Source organism: Thunnus albacares, chromosome 13, assembly GCF_914725855.1.
Source record: "Thunnus albacares chromosome 13, fThuAlb1.1, whole genome shotgun sequence".
NCBI lineage: Eukaryota > Metazoa > Chordata > Actinopteri > Scombriformes > Scombridae > Thunnus > Thunnus albacares.
This window is the reverse complement of record NC_058118.1, coordinates 20,500,973-20,517,568: the sequence shown is the minus strand read 5'-3', so window position 1 is coordinate 20,517,568 and position 16,596 is coordinate 20,500,973. Positions and strand designations below refer to the sequence as shown.

Here is a 16,596-nt window from a genome sequence, read left to right as displayed (position 1 = left end):
AAGAGAGACAGATTCAAAAGAGAAAGAAACACAGAGGGGGCAGAGAAGCAGCAGTGTTCGAAAAAGGTGGATACAGAACGAGGAGGAAAATTTAGAGCGAGTGAGACCAGACCGGAGAGAGAGAGAGAGAGAGAGAGAGACGAAGACAGGCGGAGAGAGAAAGACAGTCAGACAGCGAGTGACACGGCTGTCATGTGAGGATGAAAGAATGCTGCTTACACATGGGCTGTCAGCTGAGGCTATTATTATTGGAGATAAGAGCACCAGAACAAACCGGTCAGGGTCAGACAGGAACACACAGCAGCATTATGAAAATATTAGGCATGTTATTCAAAATGGAACTAAAAAAAAAAAAAAGGTGACTGTGTGTCACAGGATGGGAGAGGCCATACACCTGAAGCTGCTAGTCAAAAGTCATAACTGAAATGTGTAATATCTTTTGTTGCACACACCCTGATAAACACTGATATGCTATAGTAAAACTGTTTCAATCATTGTGTCTGACTGGTTAAGATAGGTGTTTTTACAATCTACTAACGCTGCCAAGGGGGTCAAAGCCTCATGCACTTAACTGACACGCACACACGTACGTACGCTACCTGTGTGACACACTGTCAGGTTTTTAAGGTTATATCTGCCTTCAGGGCGTCCTCACCCTGAGAAGTTCCTGAGAATTTGATCTCAAGACTTTTTGGAATCCATCGTGTCGAAAGGAGACCCAGGCTTTTGTTTAAGAAACGCAAAGGAAACAAAACTTAAGAAGCACTCGCACAACTAGTTTTTGTGACTAACCCAGTTACGCTGAAGAAGTTGAATACAATTTTTTTTAATGATCATAGCATCCATCTCAAATGGAACAAAAAATTCTGGACACGCCTCACTAAAGCAGTGAGGCGTCCCGCAGGTTAAAGGTGCCGCTTGTGTCCTCTGAACATCATGAAACAGTCACATGACTTATGTTGCATGTCACGCCTATGTGACTCTCTCTCTGATTGTGCCTATGTCCGTCTCTCTGCTCTTATCGTTGCTCATCTATTCTTGCGGTCTGTGAACTTTGAAGGTCAAAGTTTCTGCAGATTACAGAACGCCAAGCTTGAGACATTTAGATGCTACCTTTGATTCAATTGGACAAAAAAAGAAACAACTGTAATCTCGTAACTGTATTAGATACATTTAGAGCCGCAACAATAAGTCGATGAATTGATTAGTCAGCCAAAAGAAAATTAATCGGCAACTATTTCCATAATCAATTAATCGTTTCAGTCATTCTTCAAGCAAAAAGCCAAACATCTGATGGTTCCAGCTTCTCAGATGTGATGATTTGCTGTCTTTCCTTGTTACATTTGACAATAAATTAAATATCTTAACCATTTTAGCCTCTAAGTCTGGCAAAACAAGCAAAGTGAAGACATTGGTGTTGCCTCGGAGGAACTGTGAACACCATTTTTTATCATTTCAAGCAAGCAATTAATTGATTAATTGAGAAAATAATCTGTAGATGAATCAATAATGAAAATGTATCTAGCAGTGCAACTAACATCTTATTTTCTATTAAGGGAATCATTTAAGGAAGGTTTCAGACATTTGAAAAGATGGGTAGATAGGCTGCTGCATCAGTTGAATCCTGGAATTACAACAAGACCAGGAACTGTCTTTTCTCCAGATGACAACACACACACACACACACACACACACACACACACACACACAAAACAAACATGTGACTCACAGTGATGGGGGTTTCCTCTGCTCCCCTCTTTTTGGCATTGGAGTCGAAGAGGACATTTCGGCCACGCCTCTCACAGTCCTGGTACACTATCAACCTGATCTGACTGGGCTCCAACTGGGGTATCGGCCAGCTAGACGGAAGGTGGGAGAGAGAGAGGAAATATTGCAGTTAGTACATATATTGTAAACTGATAAGGCAGCAGACATTAGTAAGATGAAAATGACTGACTGGGGAAAGAAACTTCTCACATATTTTTTAGACATATTTCACACATTTCTCAGTGTGTTTCTTCCAGGGAATTTGCACATTAGAGACAATGAGGTCATGCTCCAGTAACAAAACACTTCCAAAACAATCTGGTGCAGCATAGTGCTGAATGAAGCAGTTGGTCAACAACACAGCTTTATCCACAGCTAAAACCAAATCTGAGCACTAACATTTTCGATAACTGAGTATTGACATAAATCAATTCTTTCTCTAAACAACACGGAATAAAATTTTAACAATTTCAACAACTTTTACCTGTGACAAAGGCAAATTTGCTTAACTCTGATATTATTATTATGATAGTAACTGATTTTGTTATGAAGCATATTTAAACCACGGTGTGGTTCCCGAACTACCCAATTTCTGCACGGTATCTGCTAGTTATCTGTATAAGCAGACAACTGGCTTTGCTCTGAGCAGTAGAGAAAAAGGTAGAGATTATGTATTAGCAAGCTTGTAATAAACCACGTTTAACCTGTCATCTTTGCCAGTGGGCATGGCAGAGCCAACAGACTCCATGCCTCAGCTGCCATTCATCCATCTCATGCCTTAACCAGTGGGGAGCCACAAAGATATGCCACAAGACAACCTACTACCCACCCACCACTATAGATTTACAGTCTAGAACGCTGCCACTCACTCAGCTGATTTCATCCCAGACAGCCAAGAAGTTTAATCCAAAACCTTCTCTTTATAGTCACTATTAAGCACTTTGCTCAAGACAAACAACCTTCATCCACCGATATAACTGTAGAGTTAAGAGCCACTATATCAACCATTGTCCCTGCTGAGGCTTTTCTCAACTAAAGGAACTGATTAACAGCTGTATGAATTCTTAAACTAATCGATTTGTAGATTGAAATGGAAATATCTATCAAATTGTATTATTGTCTCTGAATGTAATGCACTCATGTAGATACTCTGATTTTTAAAATAACAATCGACTAAATTCTTACCCAATCAAGACTCCATTAGTCCACAATAAAATCAAACAACTCAAGATGACTCAGACATTAGTACTGGTACATTTCTTCTGCCCAACAGTTAAATAACAGTTAAGCTGTTTTTAATGGTAGCCTCTGCTGCATGCCTGTTGCTAGGTAACCAGTGGTTTCATTCAGCTCATCTTAAAAAAAATGCCGGTCATCTCAGGTAATATCGTGAAGGATGTTTTTGCATTTTCACACCTACATCCATAGAAAGATATGGCTGCCCAGCCATCAGTGTGGGTATAGCAGGTATTCACATGGCTCTGGCAGCCCCTTCTGCTTTTGGGGAAACTCGGCTCCCTGTTTGATTTAGTAGGGGCTAAAGATGACAGGGGCTTGGAGCGACAGATACATGGTAGAGGATTTCTGTCTGATCTGACGGATACATGGGTCAGGCAGATGGACACAGAGCTGGACCTAAATATAGCCTTTTATTGGGGAGTAGGGAGCGTCCCTAAACACAGGTGTTTATAGTAAATGGGTTGGTGGGGAGGGGTGGAAAAGGAACAGTTAAGTCCACCTCACTTGCCAACAAATTGCACACACAAGCCCACATTCAAAAGCAGCATTTCAATTGTTGGTCAGTGAGCCTTGACAGGGCAGGGAATACCTGTGTGCTGGTGTGTTGTTCTTGGTGTGAGAAGAAGAGGGTCTATGTGTACATTCCCATGGATGTTGCTACTATTTACCAAACACTGGTGTCAAAGCATGACCAGCATTCTTCGAGGAGGAATGATTCAGTCTTGCGGGTGAGTGGGAGGGAGGGAGTCATGTGCTGCAGCCTTAGTGTTAAGTTGTCAAACCAAAGACATCTGTCAGATTGGGCCTTGAAAAGCAGCTATATAAGAGTAACTTTTTGGGACTCATACAGGAAACATCGGTTGTACAATAACTTGCCTGACCATTTCTGCATGGAAACACCACCAGCATTCAATCTTGTAGCTCACTTGCCAGAAACACTGCCTGCCTATGGACCAAAACCACCATCTGAATTTAAATTAGACTTTGTGGGCATTCAATAGAAGAAGCCACGTTTCACTGCATACATGCTGCTGCACAGTTAATCTTGTAGGCAGTGCCAACACTTCCACAGTGGCCTCACATTAGAGGCCTACTGCTGCTATTACATTAAAACATGAAGCACATGACGGAAAGTGCAACTACTATCGACAAGTGGCTTTTGGCATCAAAAACCACGGAAGAGGTGGTGCCCTGAGGCCAAGCCAATGCTGAAACTACATGATAACAGCACTATCATAGTGTATGTAGAAGATTTAGCAGATAGACACATCTGTATCTCTCAGACATATGTTCAGAATAATATTCATATTGTGTCACCTCCTATAGCTAGTATGACTGCTAGTATGCTCCAACTGTCCAGGAGGCTCCGACAGGTCCTTGTGGACCTAGCCCAAGGATTACTGACCTCTTAGGATTGTAACAAGTTCTCACAAATGAAGCAGAAAACATGCACCATTTGTTGACACTGAGGTTTATGATCCAGACCGGCGGAGTCCAGACATGCAGGTTCTTCCTGCATAGTTCAAAAGTATTCCAGTCACAGGTTGTTTGGAGTCGGGTTTTTTTTTTTTTTACTCTATTCTCGGCATAACAAAGAGTCACTGCTGTCAGATTTTCCAATTGCCGTGTTGGTGATTTTAAAATTGGGCTGTGACATTTAAATTTATACTTATTTTCTACTTGGGGTTTTACACTTCATTTTGACTATTGTGCCTGTGCCTAGGCAGTAGTCGGTTATTCAATGACACATCTTTGACCAGACTGGCTGTCATCTTATATCCCTTTTAGTCCAACGCAGTGACATGATGGCGATCAATTTAATCACTCAACATACATCATCCAACATGGATTTTCAACCCTCCTCTTTACGTGGGTTGAATCCAAATCAGATACTCAGCTGGTAAATGGTTGTTCTGTTGCTGTTATTCTCTTTCTTTGTTTGTACCGACAGCTAGTGGAAGTTGATGTTCAATTGCTTTACAATAAAGAAAAACATCTTCAGATTTCTTCTCCTGGCTCCTATCCGAGGGGAGACCCAACCTCTTACCCAGTCTGAGTGCTAAAAGGGTGACGTAATGCTTGCCTGGCCTACATAATGAGCTCAAATTGCATTGTATGGGGCCAGGTCGATATTCAGCCCATAGACTTGTGTGTAAGATTACATATCAGGTGGTTGTTTTAGTCAGTCACATGCCTCCCTGCAATTAGACTACAGCCTTTCATGAGTCATTTATTTATAAATTTGACTTTGCTGTTGGTTTTCATGTATTCAGCTGTTGTGCATCATTGTACATTTGTGTTGACACTACTGTTCTATTGAGAAAGACTTGAGTAATAATCTTTGAAATACCCTGTTTGCAATTAAACTGATTTAATCTTAACTTTGACTGAATTCAAAGTTTTAAGCCAGTATTTGCTGATCTAGCACAGTTTTGAATGCACAGAGAACAGTGCAGCTAGTATTACTAAATATGACATTGCCCAGAAGTAACATGATCCCCTTATACTTTCTGACCCAATGTGGGAACAGCAACGACAAAAATAAGATGATGTGTTGGTTACAGATCAGCCCAGAGGAATTCTGCATAATTTGCAGAGACACCAAGTTCACTGCTCTCTTTGTTTTAAACATAACAGAAAAAAAAGACAGAAAAGACAAGTGAGAGATGCAAAGAAGAAGGAATAAACACAGGGCATGAAGCAAGAAAGACAGGCCTTTTTATAAGTAGCGGCAAACACAAGAGTGAAAAATGTTTTCAAAAGTAGAGGGAGAAGGGAAAGACAAAGAGCGCAAATAAAGATGGGGTTCACAACAAGAACTGGAGTGAGTAGACAAAGAACAAAAGCTGAGAACAAAAAAAAAAAAAAAAGAAAAACTAAACACGAGGTAGAGGAGAGGAAAGGTAATATAAAACAGAAACGCAAACAAAAAAACATCTGAGATAGACATAAAAAACATCTGAAAGAAAGACGAGGCAGAATTAGAGCGAATGAGGAAGTATCCCATAAGTGAGCTTGTGACTGTCACAGCACTGACAGAGGAGAGAGGGGAGTCATTCATAAAAGCAGCACATGACTTCATGACTGTTACATACTTGTACCGCCTTGACCTCAATGGTTTGAACCGAAAATGACTCGAAAATGTTCTACCTTGGTGCTGCGGACTCTCTCTCTCACACACACACACACACACACACACACACTTTACACTTATTTCCTTGAACAATCTGTTGATCTCAAATGGAAAGCGCATGAACGCAACAGTTTAATTCTGGTTACATACAAAAAAAAGAAATGCCAAGAACATAACAAGCATGGCTTCTTTGAAAAGATACACCCCTAGTTACCAAATATGACATCAAAGATATGTGAAACTCCATCCAAAAGCATATTCGTCAGCTTCTTTCTTATCAAAAACAGAAGGTGCGCTTCAACACAAACCCATTAATCCACATTATGTAACGTGGCCTCAGATGAAGAGCAATCAATCTTTTTCATCACCAAAACACCTGGCACTAAAAACCTCTGCCTTGTTAACTCAAACTGCTAGTGCTGTCCAGGTGGAAAACAGCTACAGGTTGCCAACACTTTGGCAGAAGACAAAATTTAAAAAAAACAAACAAAAAAAAACAACAACATTGTTCTCAAACCTGCTTTAACCGACACCACCGCAGCCACTCGGATGCATGTAAGCCTGGTTAAATATTACCGACTCCTACCTGGGCATCATTGCGAGTCTGCCAGTCTTTCCCCAGCCCTCTCCCTCTCTCTATTCCTCTCTCTTCTCCTCCTCTCTCAGCCAAAGCAGGGTCTAAGAATAGCGGTGAACTAAATTCACACAACAACATGAGACTGTCAGGTGATCGCAGGAGCACTGTGTATGCTGGACAGTACAGAGGCAGCAACAGCAGCGAGCCCAGACTGCTGACTGCCACAAAGCACTGTGATAAGAGAGTGACTGTAGGGATTTGTTTGTGAGTTGTTTCTTAATCCAACCCTTTGTTCCTCTCTCCCTTGTGTCCCCTCGCCCCTTCTTTCTAGCTTTCCTTCATCAACAAGTTCGAAACACATATGCGTAAATGTACAAAATAATCGTCCTCGTAACAAATAAAGAGCAGCAAAACAAATAAAAAAAAAAATAGTAATAATAAAAATAAAAAAGCCACACTCTTACAAATGAAAGCTTTCCAGATGTTGATTCCTCTTAAAACTTGGTTTTGTGATAAGTGGCAGTTTATAGAAGTCTCTATTAAAGTAGGAAAGTGAGCAGTAAGTCAGTAAAGGAGGACTGAAATTTTATCCATCACAAATCTCCCACAAATAGGCATAGGGATGCTATTTTTTGTTTCCCATCACTTTATTTTTTGTGGGTTTTCATGCAAGTTCATGAACTGTGGTCGCTTTGGGTAAAGTCTTAAGTTTTCATTTGATAGAAACAAGACTGGATGGCTGTCTTAAAGCTGATACATTTCTTGATATCACTGCTAAATTATTCATCTCCTTAATATCATATTATCTAGAGTACAGAGAAATGCATCATAAATTTGTGTCTCAGAGATATTTGAACATGCCAATTATACAAATTTAATCAGTCCAGGCTTAATTCATTACTTTAATTAAAATCCCTGGGTCTCGAGCCAGTTGTAAGAATAATATATAATTCATTGTTCTTCTCCAGAAAGCTAATGCACTTTGATAACAGATATTACTAACACTGTAAATGCATTAATGTGCCTTTAGAATTAACTTGTACAATGGAAGTACAAGTTCAAGCGCAACAGAAGATCGAGAGTACAGCCAAGTCGGTAGGCCGCCACTGTGATGCAGTGGGAATTTCAACTGCATAATAATGGGAGCTACATACAGAGCATATTAAATTCTCTCACTTTTTTGCATTTGACAACTCCCTTCCTTTTTCCTGAGCTATATATCTTGATAATCTCAGATTCCTGAAGAATTTAGAAAAATAATACTATTGGACAGTGATACAAACTGCAACAATGGGGCAAAAAAAAAAAAAAAACCCAACCCAACCACCATAGCTGCTCCCAGCCAAGGTGTATACTGATAAAGGTCATAACAAAGCAATCAAGTTTCCTTGACTGCAGTGAGTCTGACATCAGCCTACTTACTGACCTCAAAGAGCCCTCTTGCTCCCTCTGCACTGCCACTGGAACGTCTGTGCATGTGTGTGTGTGTGTGTTGGTGTTTGTTAGAGACAGAGAGACAGTTACATAAATATCCCCTCGGTCCAAGCTGCGTGACGTTCTTCCGGCTGTGTGACAGAAGTTTCTGTTAGGCCCGGCAGCTTCTCCTCCAGTCATGATATAGTATTTTAAAAAGACATTTTTATGGCATTTTTGCTGCAGACAACATCAAATGTGCAAACTGTCATAAAAAAGATTTTGACTGTGCACCAGAAATTACTAGTATATAAATTACTACAGAACTACACTAAGAAACTGACACACTTTTTTTTAGGTTATCTGCATTAGACTAGTAGAGTTTCATTGCTTGCCCCGTTGTTGACAACCACTGCAGATGACAACACCGTGCTAGCTTTTCTTCTGTTAAAATATTATTTACTATAAAAATCCGGTGTAGATTGCAGATACAGATTGCATAAAGGTGGTAACACATGACTAAGGTTGAGAGTGAATACTACAACCAACTACAACACCGTGAGAACACAACATACATGGGCGATGTGACAAACCACACAAAAAGATATCTAGATGAAGTAAGGAAAGTTTTCCATAAGGGCAGCCTGCTCTGTAGGTGATGACTGCTGAGGTGACTTGTCCTGAGAGAACACTGCACAGCAATACTGCCAAAATGATATCTCAACACTCTTAAACTGACAGCATGACAACCAAGGTCTGAAATTAACACCCGCCAAGCACCAAACGCGGGTAGATTTTCTGTTTGGCGAGTAAACCTCAGACGGCTATCAACCACACTGGCGGTTAAGTGTTTGCGCCAAAATTGTTATGTAATAAAACATCTAGCATGATGGCTCAGAGGAAATCACTCATGTTTGTCTCTATGCAGTGTTTTTTATGCAACTCTAAACAGTATTGTAAAACTATAGGAGTGCTTGAGATGGTTTGAGGCAAAGAAGCGCCAGCCACAGACTGTCTCAAGCACTCCTAGTTTCACAGCACTGTTTACCGTATGGGACATCAGCTACTCAACATCGCAGCTCTCCATTAGACTGTCACTTGCCGCTGGTCTGCTGCTAGCTATCGTTAATTAAATAGTTATTAATACCTTATTATCTCGATGAAATGTACTGAAATGAATGTTTTGGCCGGTAAAAATATGTTTTGCCTGTGGATTTTTTTCATCTACCAGCCCCTTAACAGGTGAGTCAAAGAGTTAATTTTGGACACTAATGGCAACTGTGTATTTAGCTGTGTATTTTCTTGATAAACTGCCTGATGTATCACAAGTTTAATACACACGTATGAGTCCTGGCTGTACAGTTAATTGTGAGCTCAGTTAGTAGCTCAGTCTGTGCTGTGATGCTACTTTCCCATGATGGTACAAATGCATTATGACTACTAGATATGCATCAGTGCAGTGAAACAGAAGAACAGAGATCACATCTTATCTTTACATGGATGCGCCAATACTTCACACGGTCTGCCGGCTTTCCATGTAGAGGCTGGTGTATCTGTGTAATGCTAAATAGGCTGAAATTAACCCTTCAAAGAGGGAATGCTTTGCTGCTGGAGAGGCCAAGTCTCACATTCTGTGCCTCTTGTCACACCAACACTTAATGCTGAGCTTCCTAACAATATAGTAAACAGCAACTCCCTCCAGGAGCTGACCCACAAGGCCTGAAAGCACCTGACTACCTGCATACCTGCTGGTTTCACTGTTGGTTATGTCACGTTACAGACTTCTGCATTCCAGCAATCACATGAGTCTGAGTAGGTGAAGATGCTGCAACGCCCAGAGGCTACTGCACTCACAGCAAAAATACATTCAAACGTCGACTGTTTTTGTGAAGAGACTCGTATAACTAGAGGTTGATATTAGCTGGAATCAATCCACAGTAAAGAAGTCAGTAAGAAATGTTGTTACATATCAAGATTTACATAAACATTACATAAAGAAAATTAAATCTGCAGAGTAATACTTAATCATCAGCATACTGTTGATGTTCCTCCCTGCGTAGTGTCCTTTACAGGTCCTGCAACGAGCTCTACTTACATGTGTTTATCTTTACACTGTGTGTGAGTATGCAAGTGTGAGTCGGTATTATTAAATGACTATGTGTACGCTATGCCTTATTCCTGAGTCACGGCTTCTTCTGAATCAGCAACACATGACAGAAGGGAGTGACGATTATCGAGTGTATGATTGTGTCTCATAAAGAATCACATGAACGTATCATCAAAAGAACTGAACAGGAGTGGTGACAGCTATGTAGAAATCATGGTGTAAGTTCAATTTTGCAGTTTGCAAAAACAGATTTTCTTTAAAAAAAATGTGACATTTTAAAAACGGAAGTGCTCTTTACATCTCAAAATGATCAGATTTTGACTATTAATGACTGCAACAAGTATAATACATTGAAATTGTCTTTCCTCTTTGATCCAATAACTAATCAAAGGGATACAAAGTGTAGACATGATAATTTCTCAGCCTTACAGCAAAGTGATTCTACTGTCAGTCAGCACATCCTGCCTCCCTGTCAAAGCACCTCCCCCACATGCCTCCTTGTCACTTGTCTCTCTTTCCCTTTCTCTCATCTTGAGGCTGAAAGTAGGCTAATTGGGTGATATGACAGAGTGAACTTTTTGGTTTGACTTTCAGGATCCCAGCAGACGCTCTAATCACACTGCTCATTGTCTGTCCTGTGCTGATAAGGATTTAGATAAGATTTACTCGACAAGGTTGAATGTAAGGATTTGTTTTTAAACTGACATTCAAGGTTAAAGAAAAGTGAACAAGCAAAATGAACAAACATGAGATATTTCTTTGATGGAAGTTGTCATTAAAAGCATCTTTACCATGTTCTGACAATATACAGTCTTAGAAAACAAAAAAATCGAGGGTTCTTAAAGTGAGGGTCAGATGTCACTGCAGAGCCTAGAATAACCCATAAAGATCAGTACTTCAAACTAAACTACTGAATATTCAATGAACAATTCAATTTCATCTAGAGCTGCAAGGATTAATCTATTAGTTGCCAACTATTAAATTAATTGCCAACTATTTTGATGATCCATTAATCATTTTGAGTCATTTTTAAGAAGAAAATTTCCAAATTCTCTGATTCCAGCTTCTCAAATGTGAACATTTTCTGGTTTCTTTAGTCCGATGTAATAATAAACTAAATATCTGTGGGTTGTGGACTGCTGCTCTGGGAAAACAAACAAAAAGCAAAAAAAACCATTTGAGGACATCACCTTGGGCTATGGAAAACAGTTATTGACATTTTTCACCACTTTTTGACATTTTATTGACCAAACAACTAATCAATTAATTGAGAAAATAATCAACAGATTAATTGCTAATTACAATCATCGTTATTTGCAGCCCTAATTTCATCAATAACCAATCAATGAATCAGTTTTAAAAATGAAAATCAATGCCATTGTACTGCCAGCCTAATAAGCCATCTATTACACCTGTTTGTTCATAACAATAAAGGAAACAAATGCTGAGGTCTTTGTAGTAAACTATGACTGACTTATATAACCAAATACGACATGAAAATAAATGTCCAACATCATTTGAAAAGTAACACCGTCCACTGATCTTATTATGTGGTGTACTGTGCCTTTGCACCGTTTGTGAAGTCCTGCTGCCCTTGTATCATGTATCAGCATTAGCTGTGAAACTGGAGACTGTTCAACAAAATAAAGTCTTGATATTTAATTTGATTTACAAGTTCTCCATTTTTACAATTTGTCAGGTGTTGGTATGGTCATATATCAGTTCACCTCAATCTAGAAAGGCCCTAACAACCAGCCAATCGACAACAACCGAGCTCAATATCCTGCAGTGAGTGCAATATGGGCAGTGCTTGAATTGATGTACTCACAAAGTAAGAGGACATGCAGGCCTAACTAGATGTTCAGCCAACATATTAGCACTCATCAGAATGCTACTGCCTGTGTGTCGTGTGTGTGTAGCTTTTACGTAAAACTATATCTTTACCATGACCCTGCAGTTCTGAGAAGCCCGAGTGTGGCCACTTAAAATACCCCTGATAGGAACCTGATGACAGCCGCTGTCTTTACAGAACCCTGGCAGGCCTGCAACATTCACACACACACAAACAAACACACACACAGAAGCAGGCAGGCTTCCAATGCGAAGCTATACGTGACATATATGTGAATGTGCGATGCCAACATTCTTTAAATATGCATAAGTAATAATAATACTGAGTGAGGCAGTGAAACTGACACACACACACACACACACACACACACACTTCTCTCTTCTTATTCAACTCGCACCTTTATGCCAGTAACTGAGAACACAGCCATGTGATCGGCCCACAAACATGACAGCTTGAGATTGATGAAAGCCTCACATGACACACCGAGCTATGAAAGTACGCAGTCGAGTTGGAGGAAGGACATCATGCCAATCAGGAACCTGAGACACTACTTCTCCTGTAAACCGTCAAGGAACAGGTTTCTCTATAAATAAATCTGGATGTGGTGTAAAATTTGGTTCTGCAATAAGCAATATAATATGTAAATATACATTTTCACAGATGAAGGAGGATTCTGGGATATGTTGCTTCCAGAGGTCAGCCACACAATCATATCAAATCCAATTTAGTGAGTCTACATTACATTTAGTGCCTATTTTATATTATCTTGAAAATGCAAAGTCCACCTACAAAATGAAGCAGGTAAAAGCTGGCTTTTAGAAAAACTTTATTTTCAAAGTTTCTCATGACAAAAACTAGTGATCTGGTTCTGAGAATCTATGCATTAGGAAGGAAAGTCAGATGTTTATTCTGACAACAATAAGGGTGAAATATTCAGAATGGCTTTATCCGTATAGCATAACTTGCTTCTTAGTTTCAGATAAATCTTTTGCTTTCAGACACCAATTTTCCCTTTTTAAACACATCTTGCACACACAAATGTCATTCTCTCTCTCTCTCTCTCTCCCTCCCTCTCTCTGTCTGTCTCTCTCTCTCCCTCCCTCTCTCTCTCTCTCTCTCTCACTCACACACACACACACTTTTCTGTATGGCCCAGGTCAAGAAGGAAGTTTCCTCAGCGGGCACTGGTGGTAGGGGGCAGCCAGGACAAGCAGTTTGGGTGTGGGTGGGGAGGACAAAGCTGTTGGCTGACGCTCAGGCCTCTGACTGGCTGCAGTATGAACCAGGAGCTCTCAGTGTAATGTACAGTATGCTGTCCGTGGTCAGGTTTGAAGCCAGGGCTTTTTAGGCTTTCCTACCAGGGTCAGCCAACCTGCTGCCCTCTGTGGTATTCTGGACGGCACGGTGTTGTGCTGTGACAGATCTTTGGGTGATGCATTATGCAAGGCAACAGGGTTACAAAACAGCAAAACTTTTTTTGAAGACCTTTTTCTTCATCCCCTGCCAGGTTTTCACTTGCGTAGCACCCAGCTAGATCTCTGGGAATTTAATACTGAACTAGATGAAGCCCAGCCCTTACTGGACTTTTTAGGTTGATGCCTGAACTGATATTTGAATGTAAAAAAACCAACAAAGTAGGCTATTCAAAAATCAGTAATACACATTCTGTTTAACACACTGTTTTATTATTTTTTAAATTATATTTTACATGATCTATTAGTGATAAGCAAACATTTACTTATAATACTGGTCCTCCCGATATATTAGTCTGGCTTAAAGAAATCTAGACTGAGAATGTTAAGTTAGACCAAACATCCACTTTGAAAGCAGGAAGCGACAGGGTTTTCATTATCATGATCATTTTGGTATATATAAATATATCTCATTTCCTTCATTTGAGTATTTGCCTGAGGAAAACCTATGTTGCTTAATGTCTCTAATTAAAGCTTAAGGGAACTCCAGTGTGCAAGTACAACATTATAGAGGGACAACCTCCCAGAGAAGTTCAGGCTAGTGTCTTACTTGAAATTTATGTCCAAAGATAATTATAAACCTCAATTTATTGTTTGTGTTTATCATTATTATTATTATTATTATTATTATTATTATTATTGGTGGCATCGTGTCTAACTGGATCCACTCAGCTTTTCCCATCCTCCACTTTTACACCATCTATCAGACGTTCTCTTCTTCCCTCTGATCCACTAATTTTATCTGATCCCAAATCCCTTATAAACATAAATTATGTATTCTAGCCTATTCCTGCTACCACCCAAGTGTCCTCTCCATCCACCTCTCCTTCTCCATGCCTTTGTCTCCTCACAGTTCTGCCTTCTCCAAAGCAGTTCATGGCTGATGAATGGGGAACTCATGCCAGAAGTACGAAGAGCACAGCTGACCACCGAGTTAACAGAAACGCCTGCTGTCTGCCTGTTTGCTCTAGAATTGAGGCCTGCCAGCTACACACATACGCTCACAGCATTTATATCACTGGGTGCAGGGCACCTTTATGACCGTGGAACGTGCTCTGGCACAGACATGGGCCAAAGTGCAAGCGGCACCAGAAGGAGGTGAGCTTTCAGGTCCTCTGGTAAATATATCTACCATGGGTGATGGGCTGAGAGCAAAAATTTTCCGATGCAAGTGTATTTAAAACTAAATAGAGCAATTTCCCCTTGGTGCCAGACCTGACCCTGACCCAGAATGTGTGTAAGAACATGCACAGGGAAACTGCAAATCAACTCTGGGAGTATAGAGTATCCCACTGGCCAGCTCGATGATGCATTGCTCACTCAGGTTGAATTTAGCCTTAGGGTACTTCAATAACAAGTACTTCTACTGCTGCTAGTCACATTACTTGTTAATATGAGAAATGCTTCATGCTTTGGCTGCAGAGATAGATGTTGAATTTAATAATTTTAGACCATTAATCACATAATCCCTTTTTATTATAATTAGTTATTCTTGTAGCCAGCAGCAGCCTCTGCCGTGGATGCACAATATCATGGTAAGCCTGTCAGTATTGGGAAATGGCTGCTTTATAATATCATGACTGATCTCATGACTTTGCCTGATGCAGCACTATGACATAGAAGCTTTTTTAAGGTTAAAAAAAACAAAGCGAACAAATGCTATTCCAAATACTTGTTACATCTTTTCTACATTTGAAGTTGAAGTAATTGCTATACATCTGCTTCAGTGAATGCCAGACACCTGCGACCAGTACAATACTATTGTGTTTATGCAAGGCATCACTCATGTAAACTAAACAATCCGAACAAAACATCCGATTCGACCGCTTTAAACACACAAAAGCGTTTATCTGATTATTTTTTTTAAAAAAGTGTGCATTCACAGTCTATGGTCAGTCCTCGGAGGCTGAAGCCCGGCTTGTCGAGGATCTGTCTAACTATAGTGATCACATGTGCTTCAATACAGAGCACACAGTGTCCTCCGCTGCTGTCTGACGGCGCTGGCAGAGAGTACAGTACCGTCGGTAGGACTGACAGAAGCCAGCTGTACTTTGCACCAAGTTATCGGGGCTATTGCTGGCGATAAGCGACACAAAGCAGCGTGACTGTACTGTAGTTGTTTTCTTCCTACCACACAGGCTTAAATACTGTTACCCCAGAAACACAAAGAGGGACAACGGCTCAGACAAAGGAGAAAGCGGGACACAGCTTCTGCAACTTATAAGCGATTATACCGATTCGCTGATTATACCACAAGTCTAAAAAGGAAGGAAGTGTTTATTATCAACTTATTATCAGCTTATTATCATCAACACACGAGCTACAGCACTTGTGTAAACGAGGAAAAAAGTGCTGGCTAACGCGGTAAGCCGAGTCCCACCAAGAAGAGGCAGCGTGTGCAACAGCAGCAGCCAGCAGCCAGCAGCAGCCCCGCTAACGTCTGGTAGCTAGCATTAGCGTGTTAGCTGACCTCACCAACAGGCACAAATCATGAACAAAACTATACAGCGTTGATTTGTAAAGTGCCCGCGAGTTTGAAATATTCACCACGTCCAAAAAACTCTGTCATGCTTCCAAACACCACAGCGAAAGTGATAAATTACGTTAGCGTACACACGTACAACGTTACACACACACACACATACATACACGCACACACACACACACACTCACATAAAATAGCTACCTGAAAGCTGGGTCCTCTTTGCTACATCTCGGGGGCGGCGACGAAAACGCATTTCTCTTGTTGAAAAGTTTCTGGAAGAGAGTCGGAGGCATTTTGTACCAAAATAAATTCGGTACAGAAGGTCTCTTTTTCTTTTCAAATCCAAGAGCAAATCTTGTTCCTTGTAACTGTCTCCATGGGTGTCACAGTCATATGACAGGCATTAGTCACAGGAGCTGCTTGGTAACCCACTACATTTTTCTGATTGGCTGACCGGACGCTGCTGCTACTACAAAATACGTGATTGGCTGGTATTTTTGGTCCCGGTACCACGTGGTCAGTGGATTCGCTGTGTTGATGTTTTGTCGGGC

General features: G+C 40.6%; 1 protein-coding gene across 4 annotated transcripts in view; it reads right to left on the bottom strand.

The window, feature by feature from the left end:
- fnip1 (folliculin interacting protein 1) overlaps nucleotides 1-16,452 on the bottom strand; it is a 40,661-nt gene extending 24,209 nt beyond the window's left edge. For 2 of the 4 annotated variants that reach the window (XM_044370192.1, XM_044370194.1), the window contains exons 1-2: nucleotides 16,247-16,452; nucleotides 1,730-1,859 (exon numbers count right to left, since the gene is read on the bottom strand). In XM_044370192.1, the coding sequence (XP_044226127.1) occupies nucleotides 1,730-1,859; nucleotides 16,247-16,338 (222 nt within the window). In that variant the 5' untranslated portion in view covers nucleotides 16,339-16,452. Of the gene's footprint in view, nucleotides 1-1,729; nucleotides 1,860-6,656; nucleotides 6,699-6,725; nucleotides 6,831-16,246 lie in introns of those variants that run through there. The other 2 variants (XM_044370193.1, XM_044370195.1) reach the window with 2 other exon arrangements.
- Between the last annotated feature and the right edge of the window lie 144 nt (nucleotides 16,453-16,596).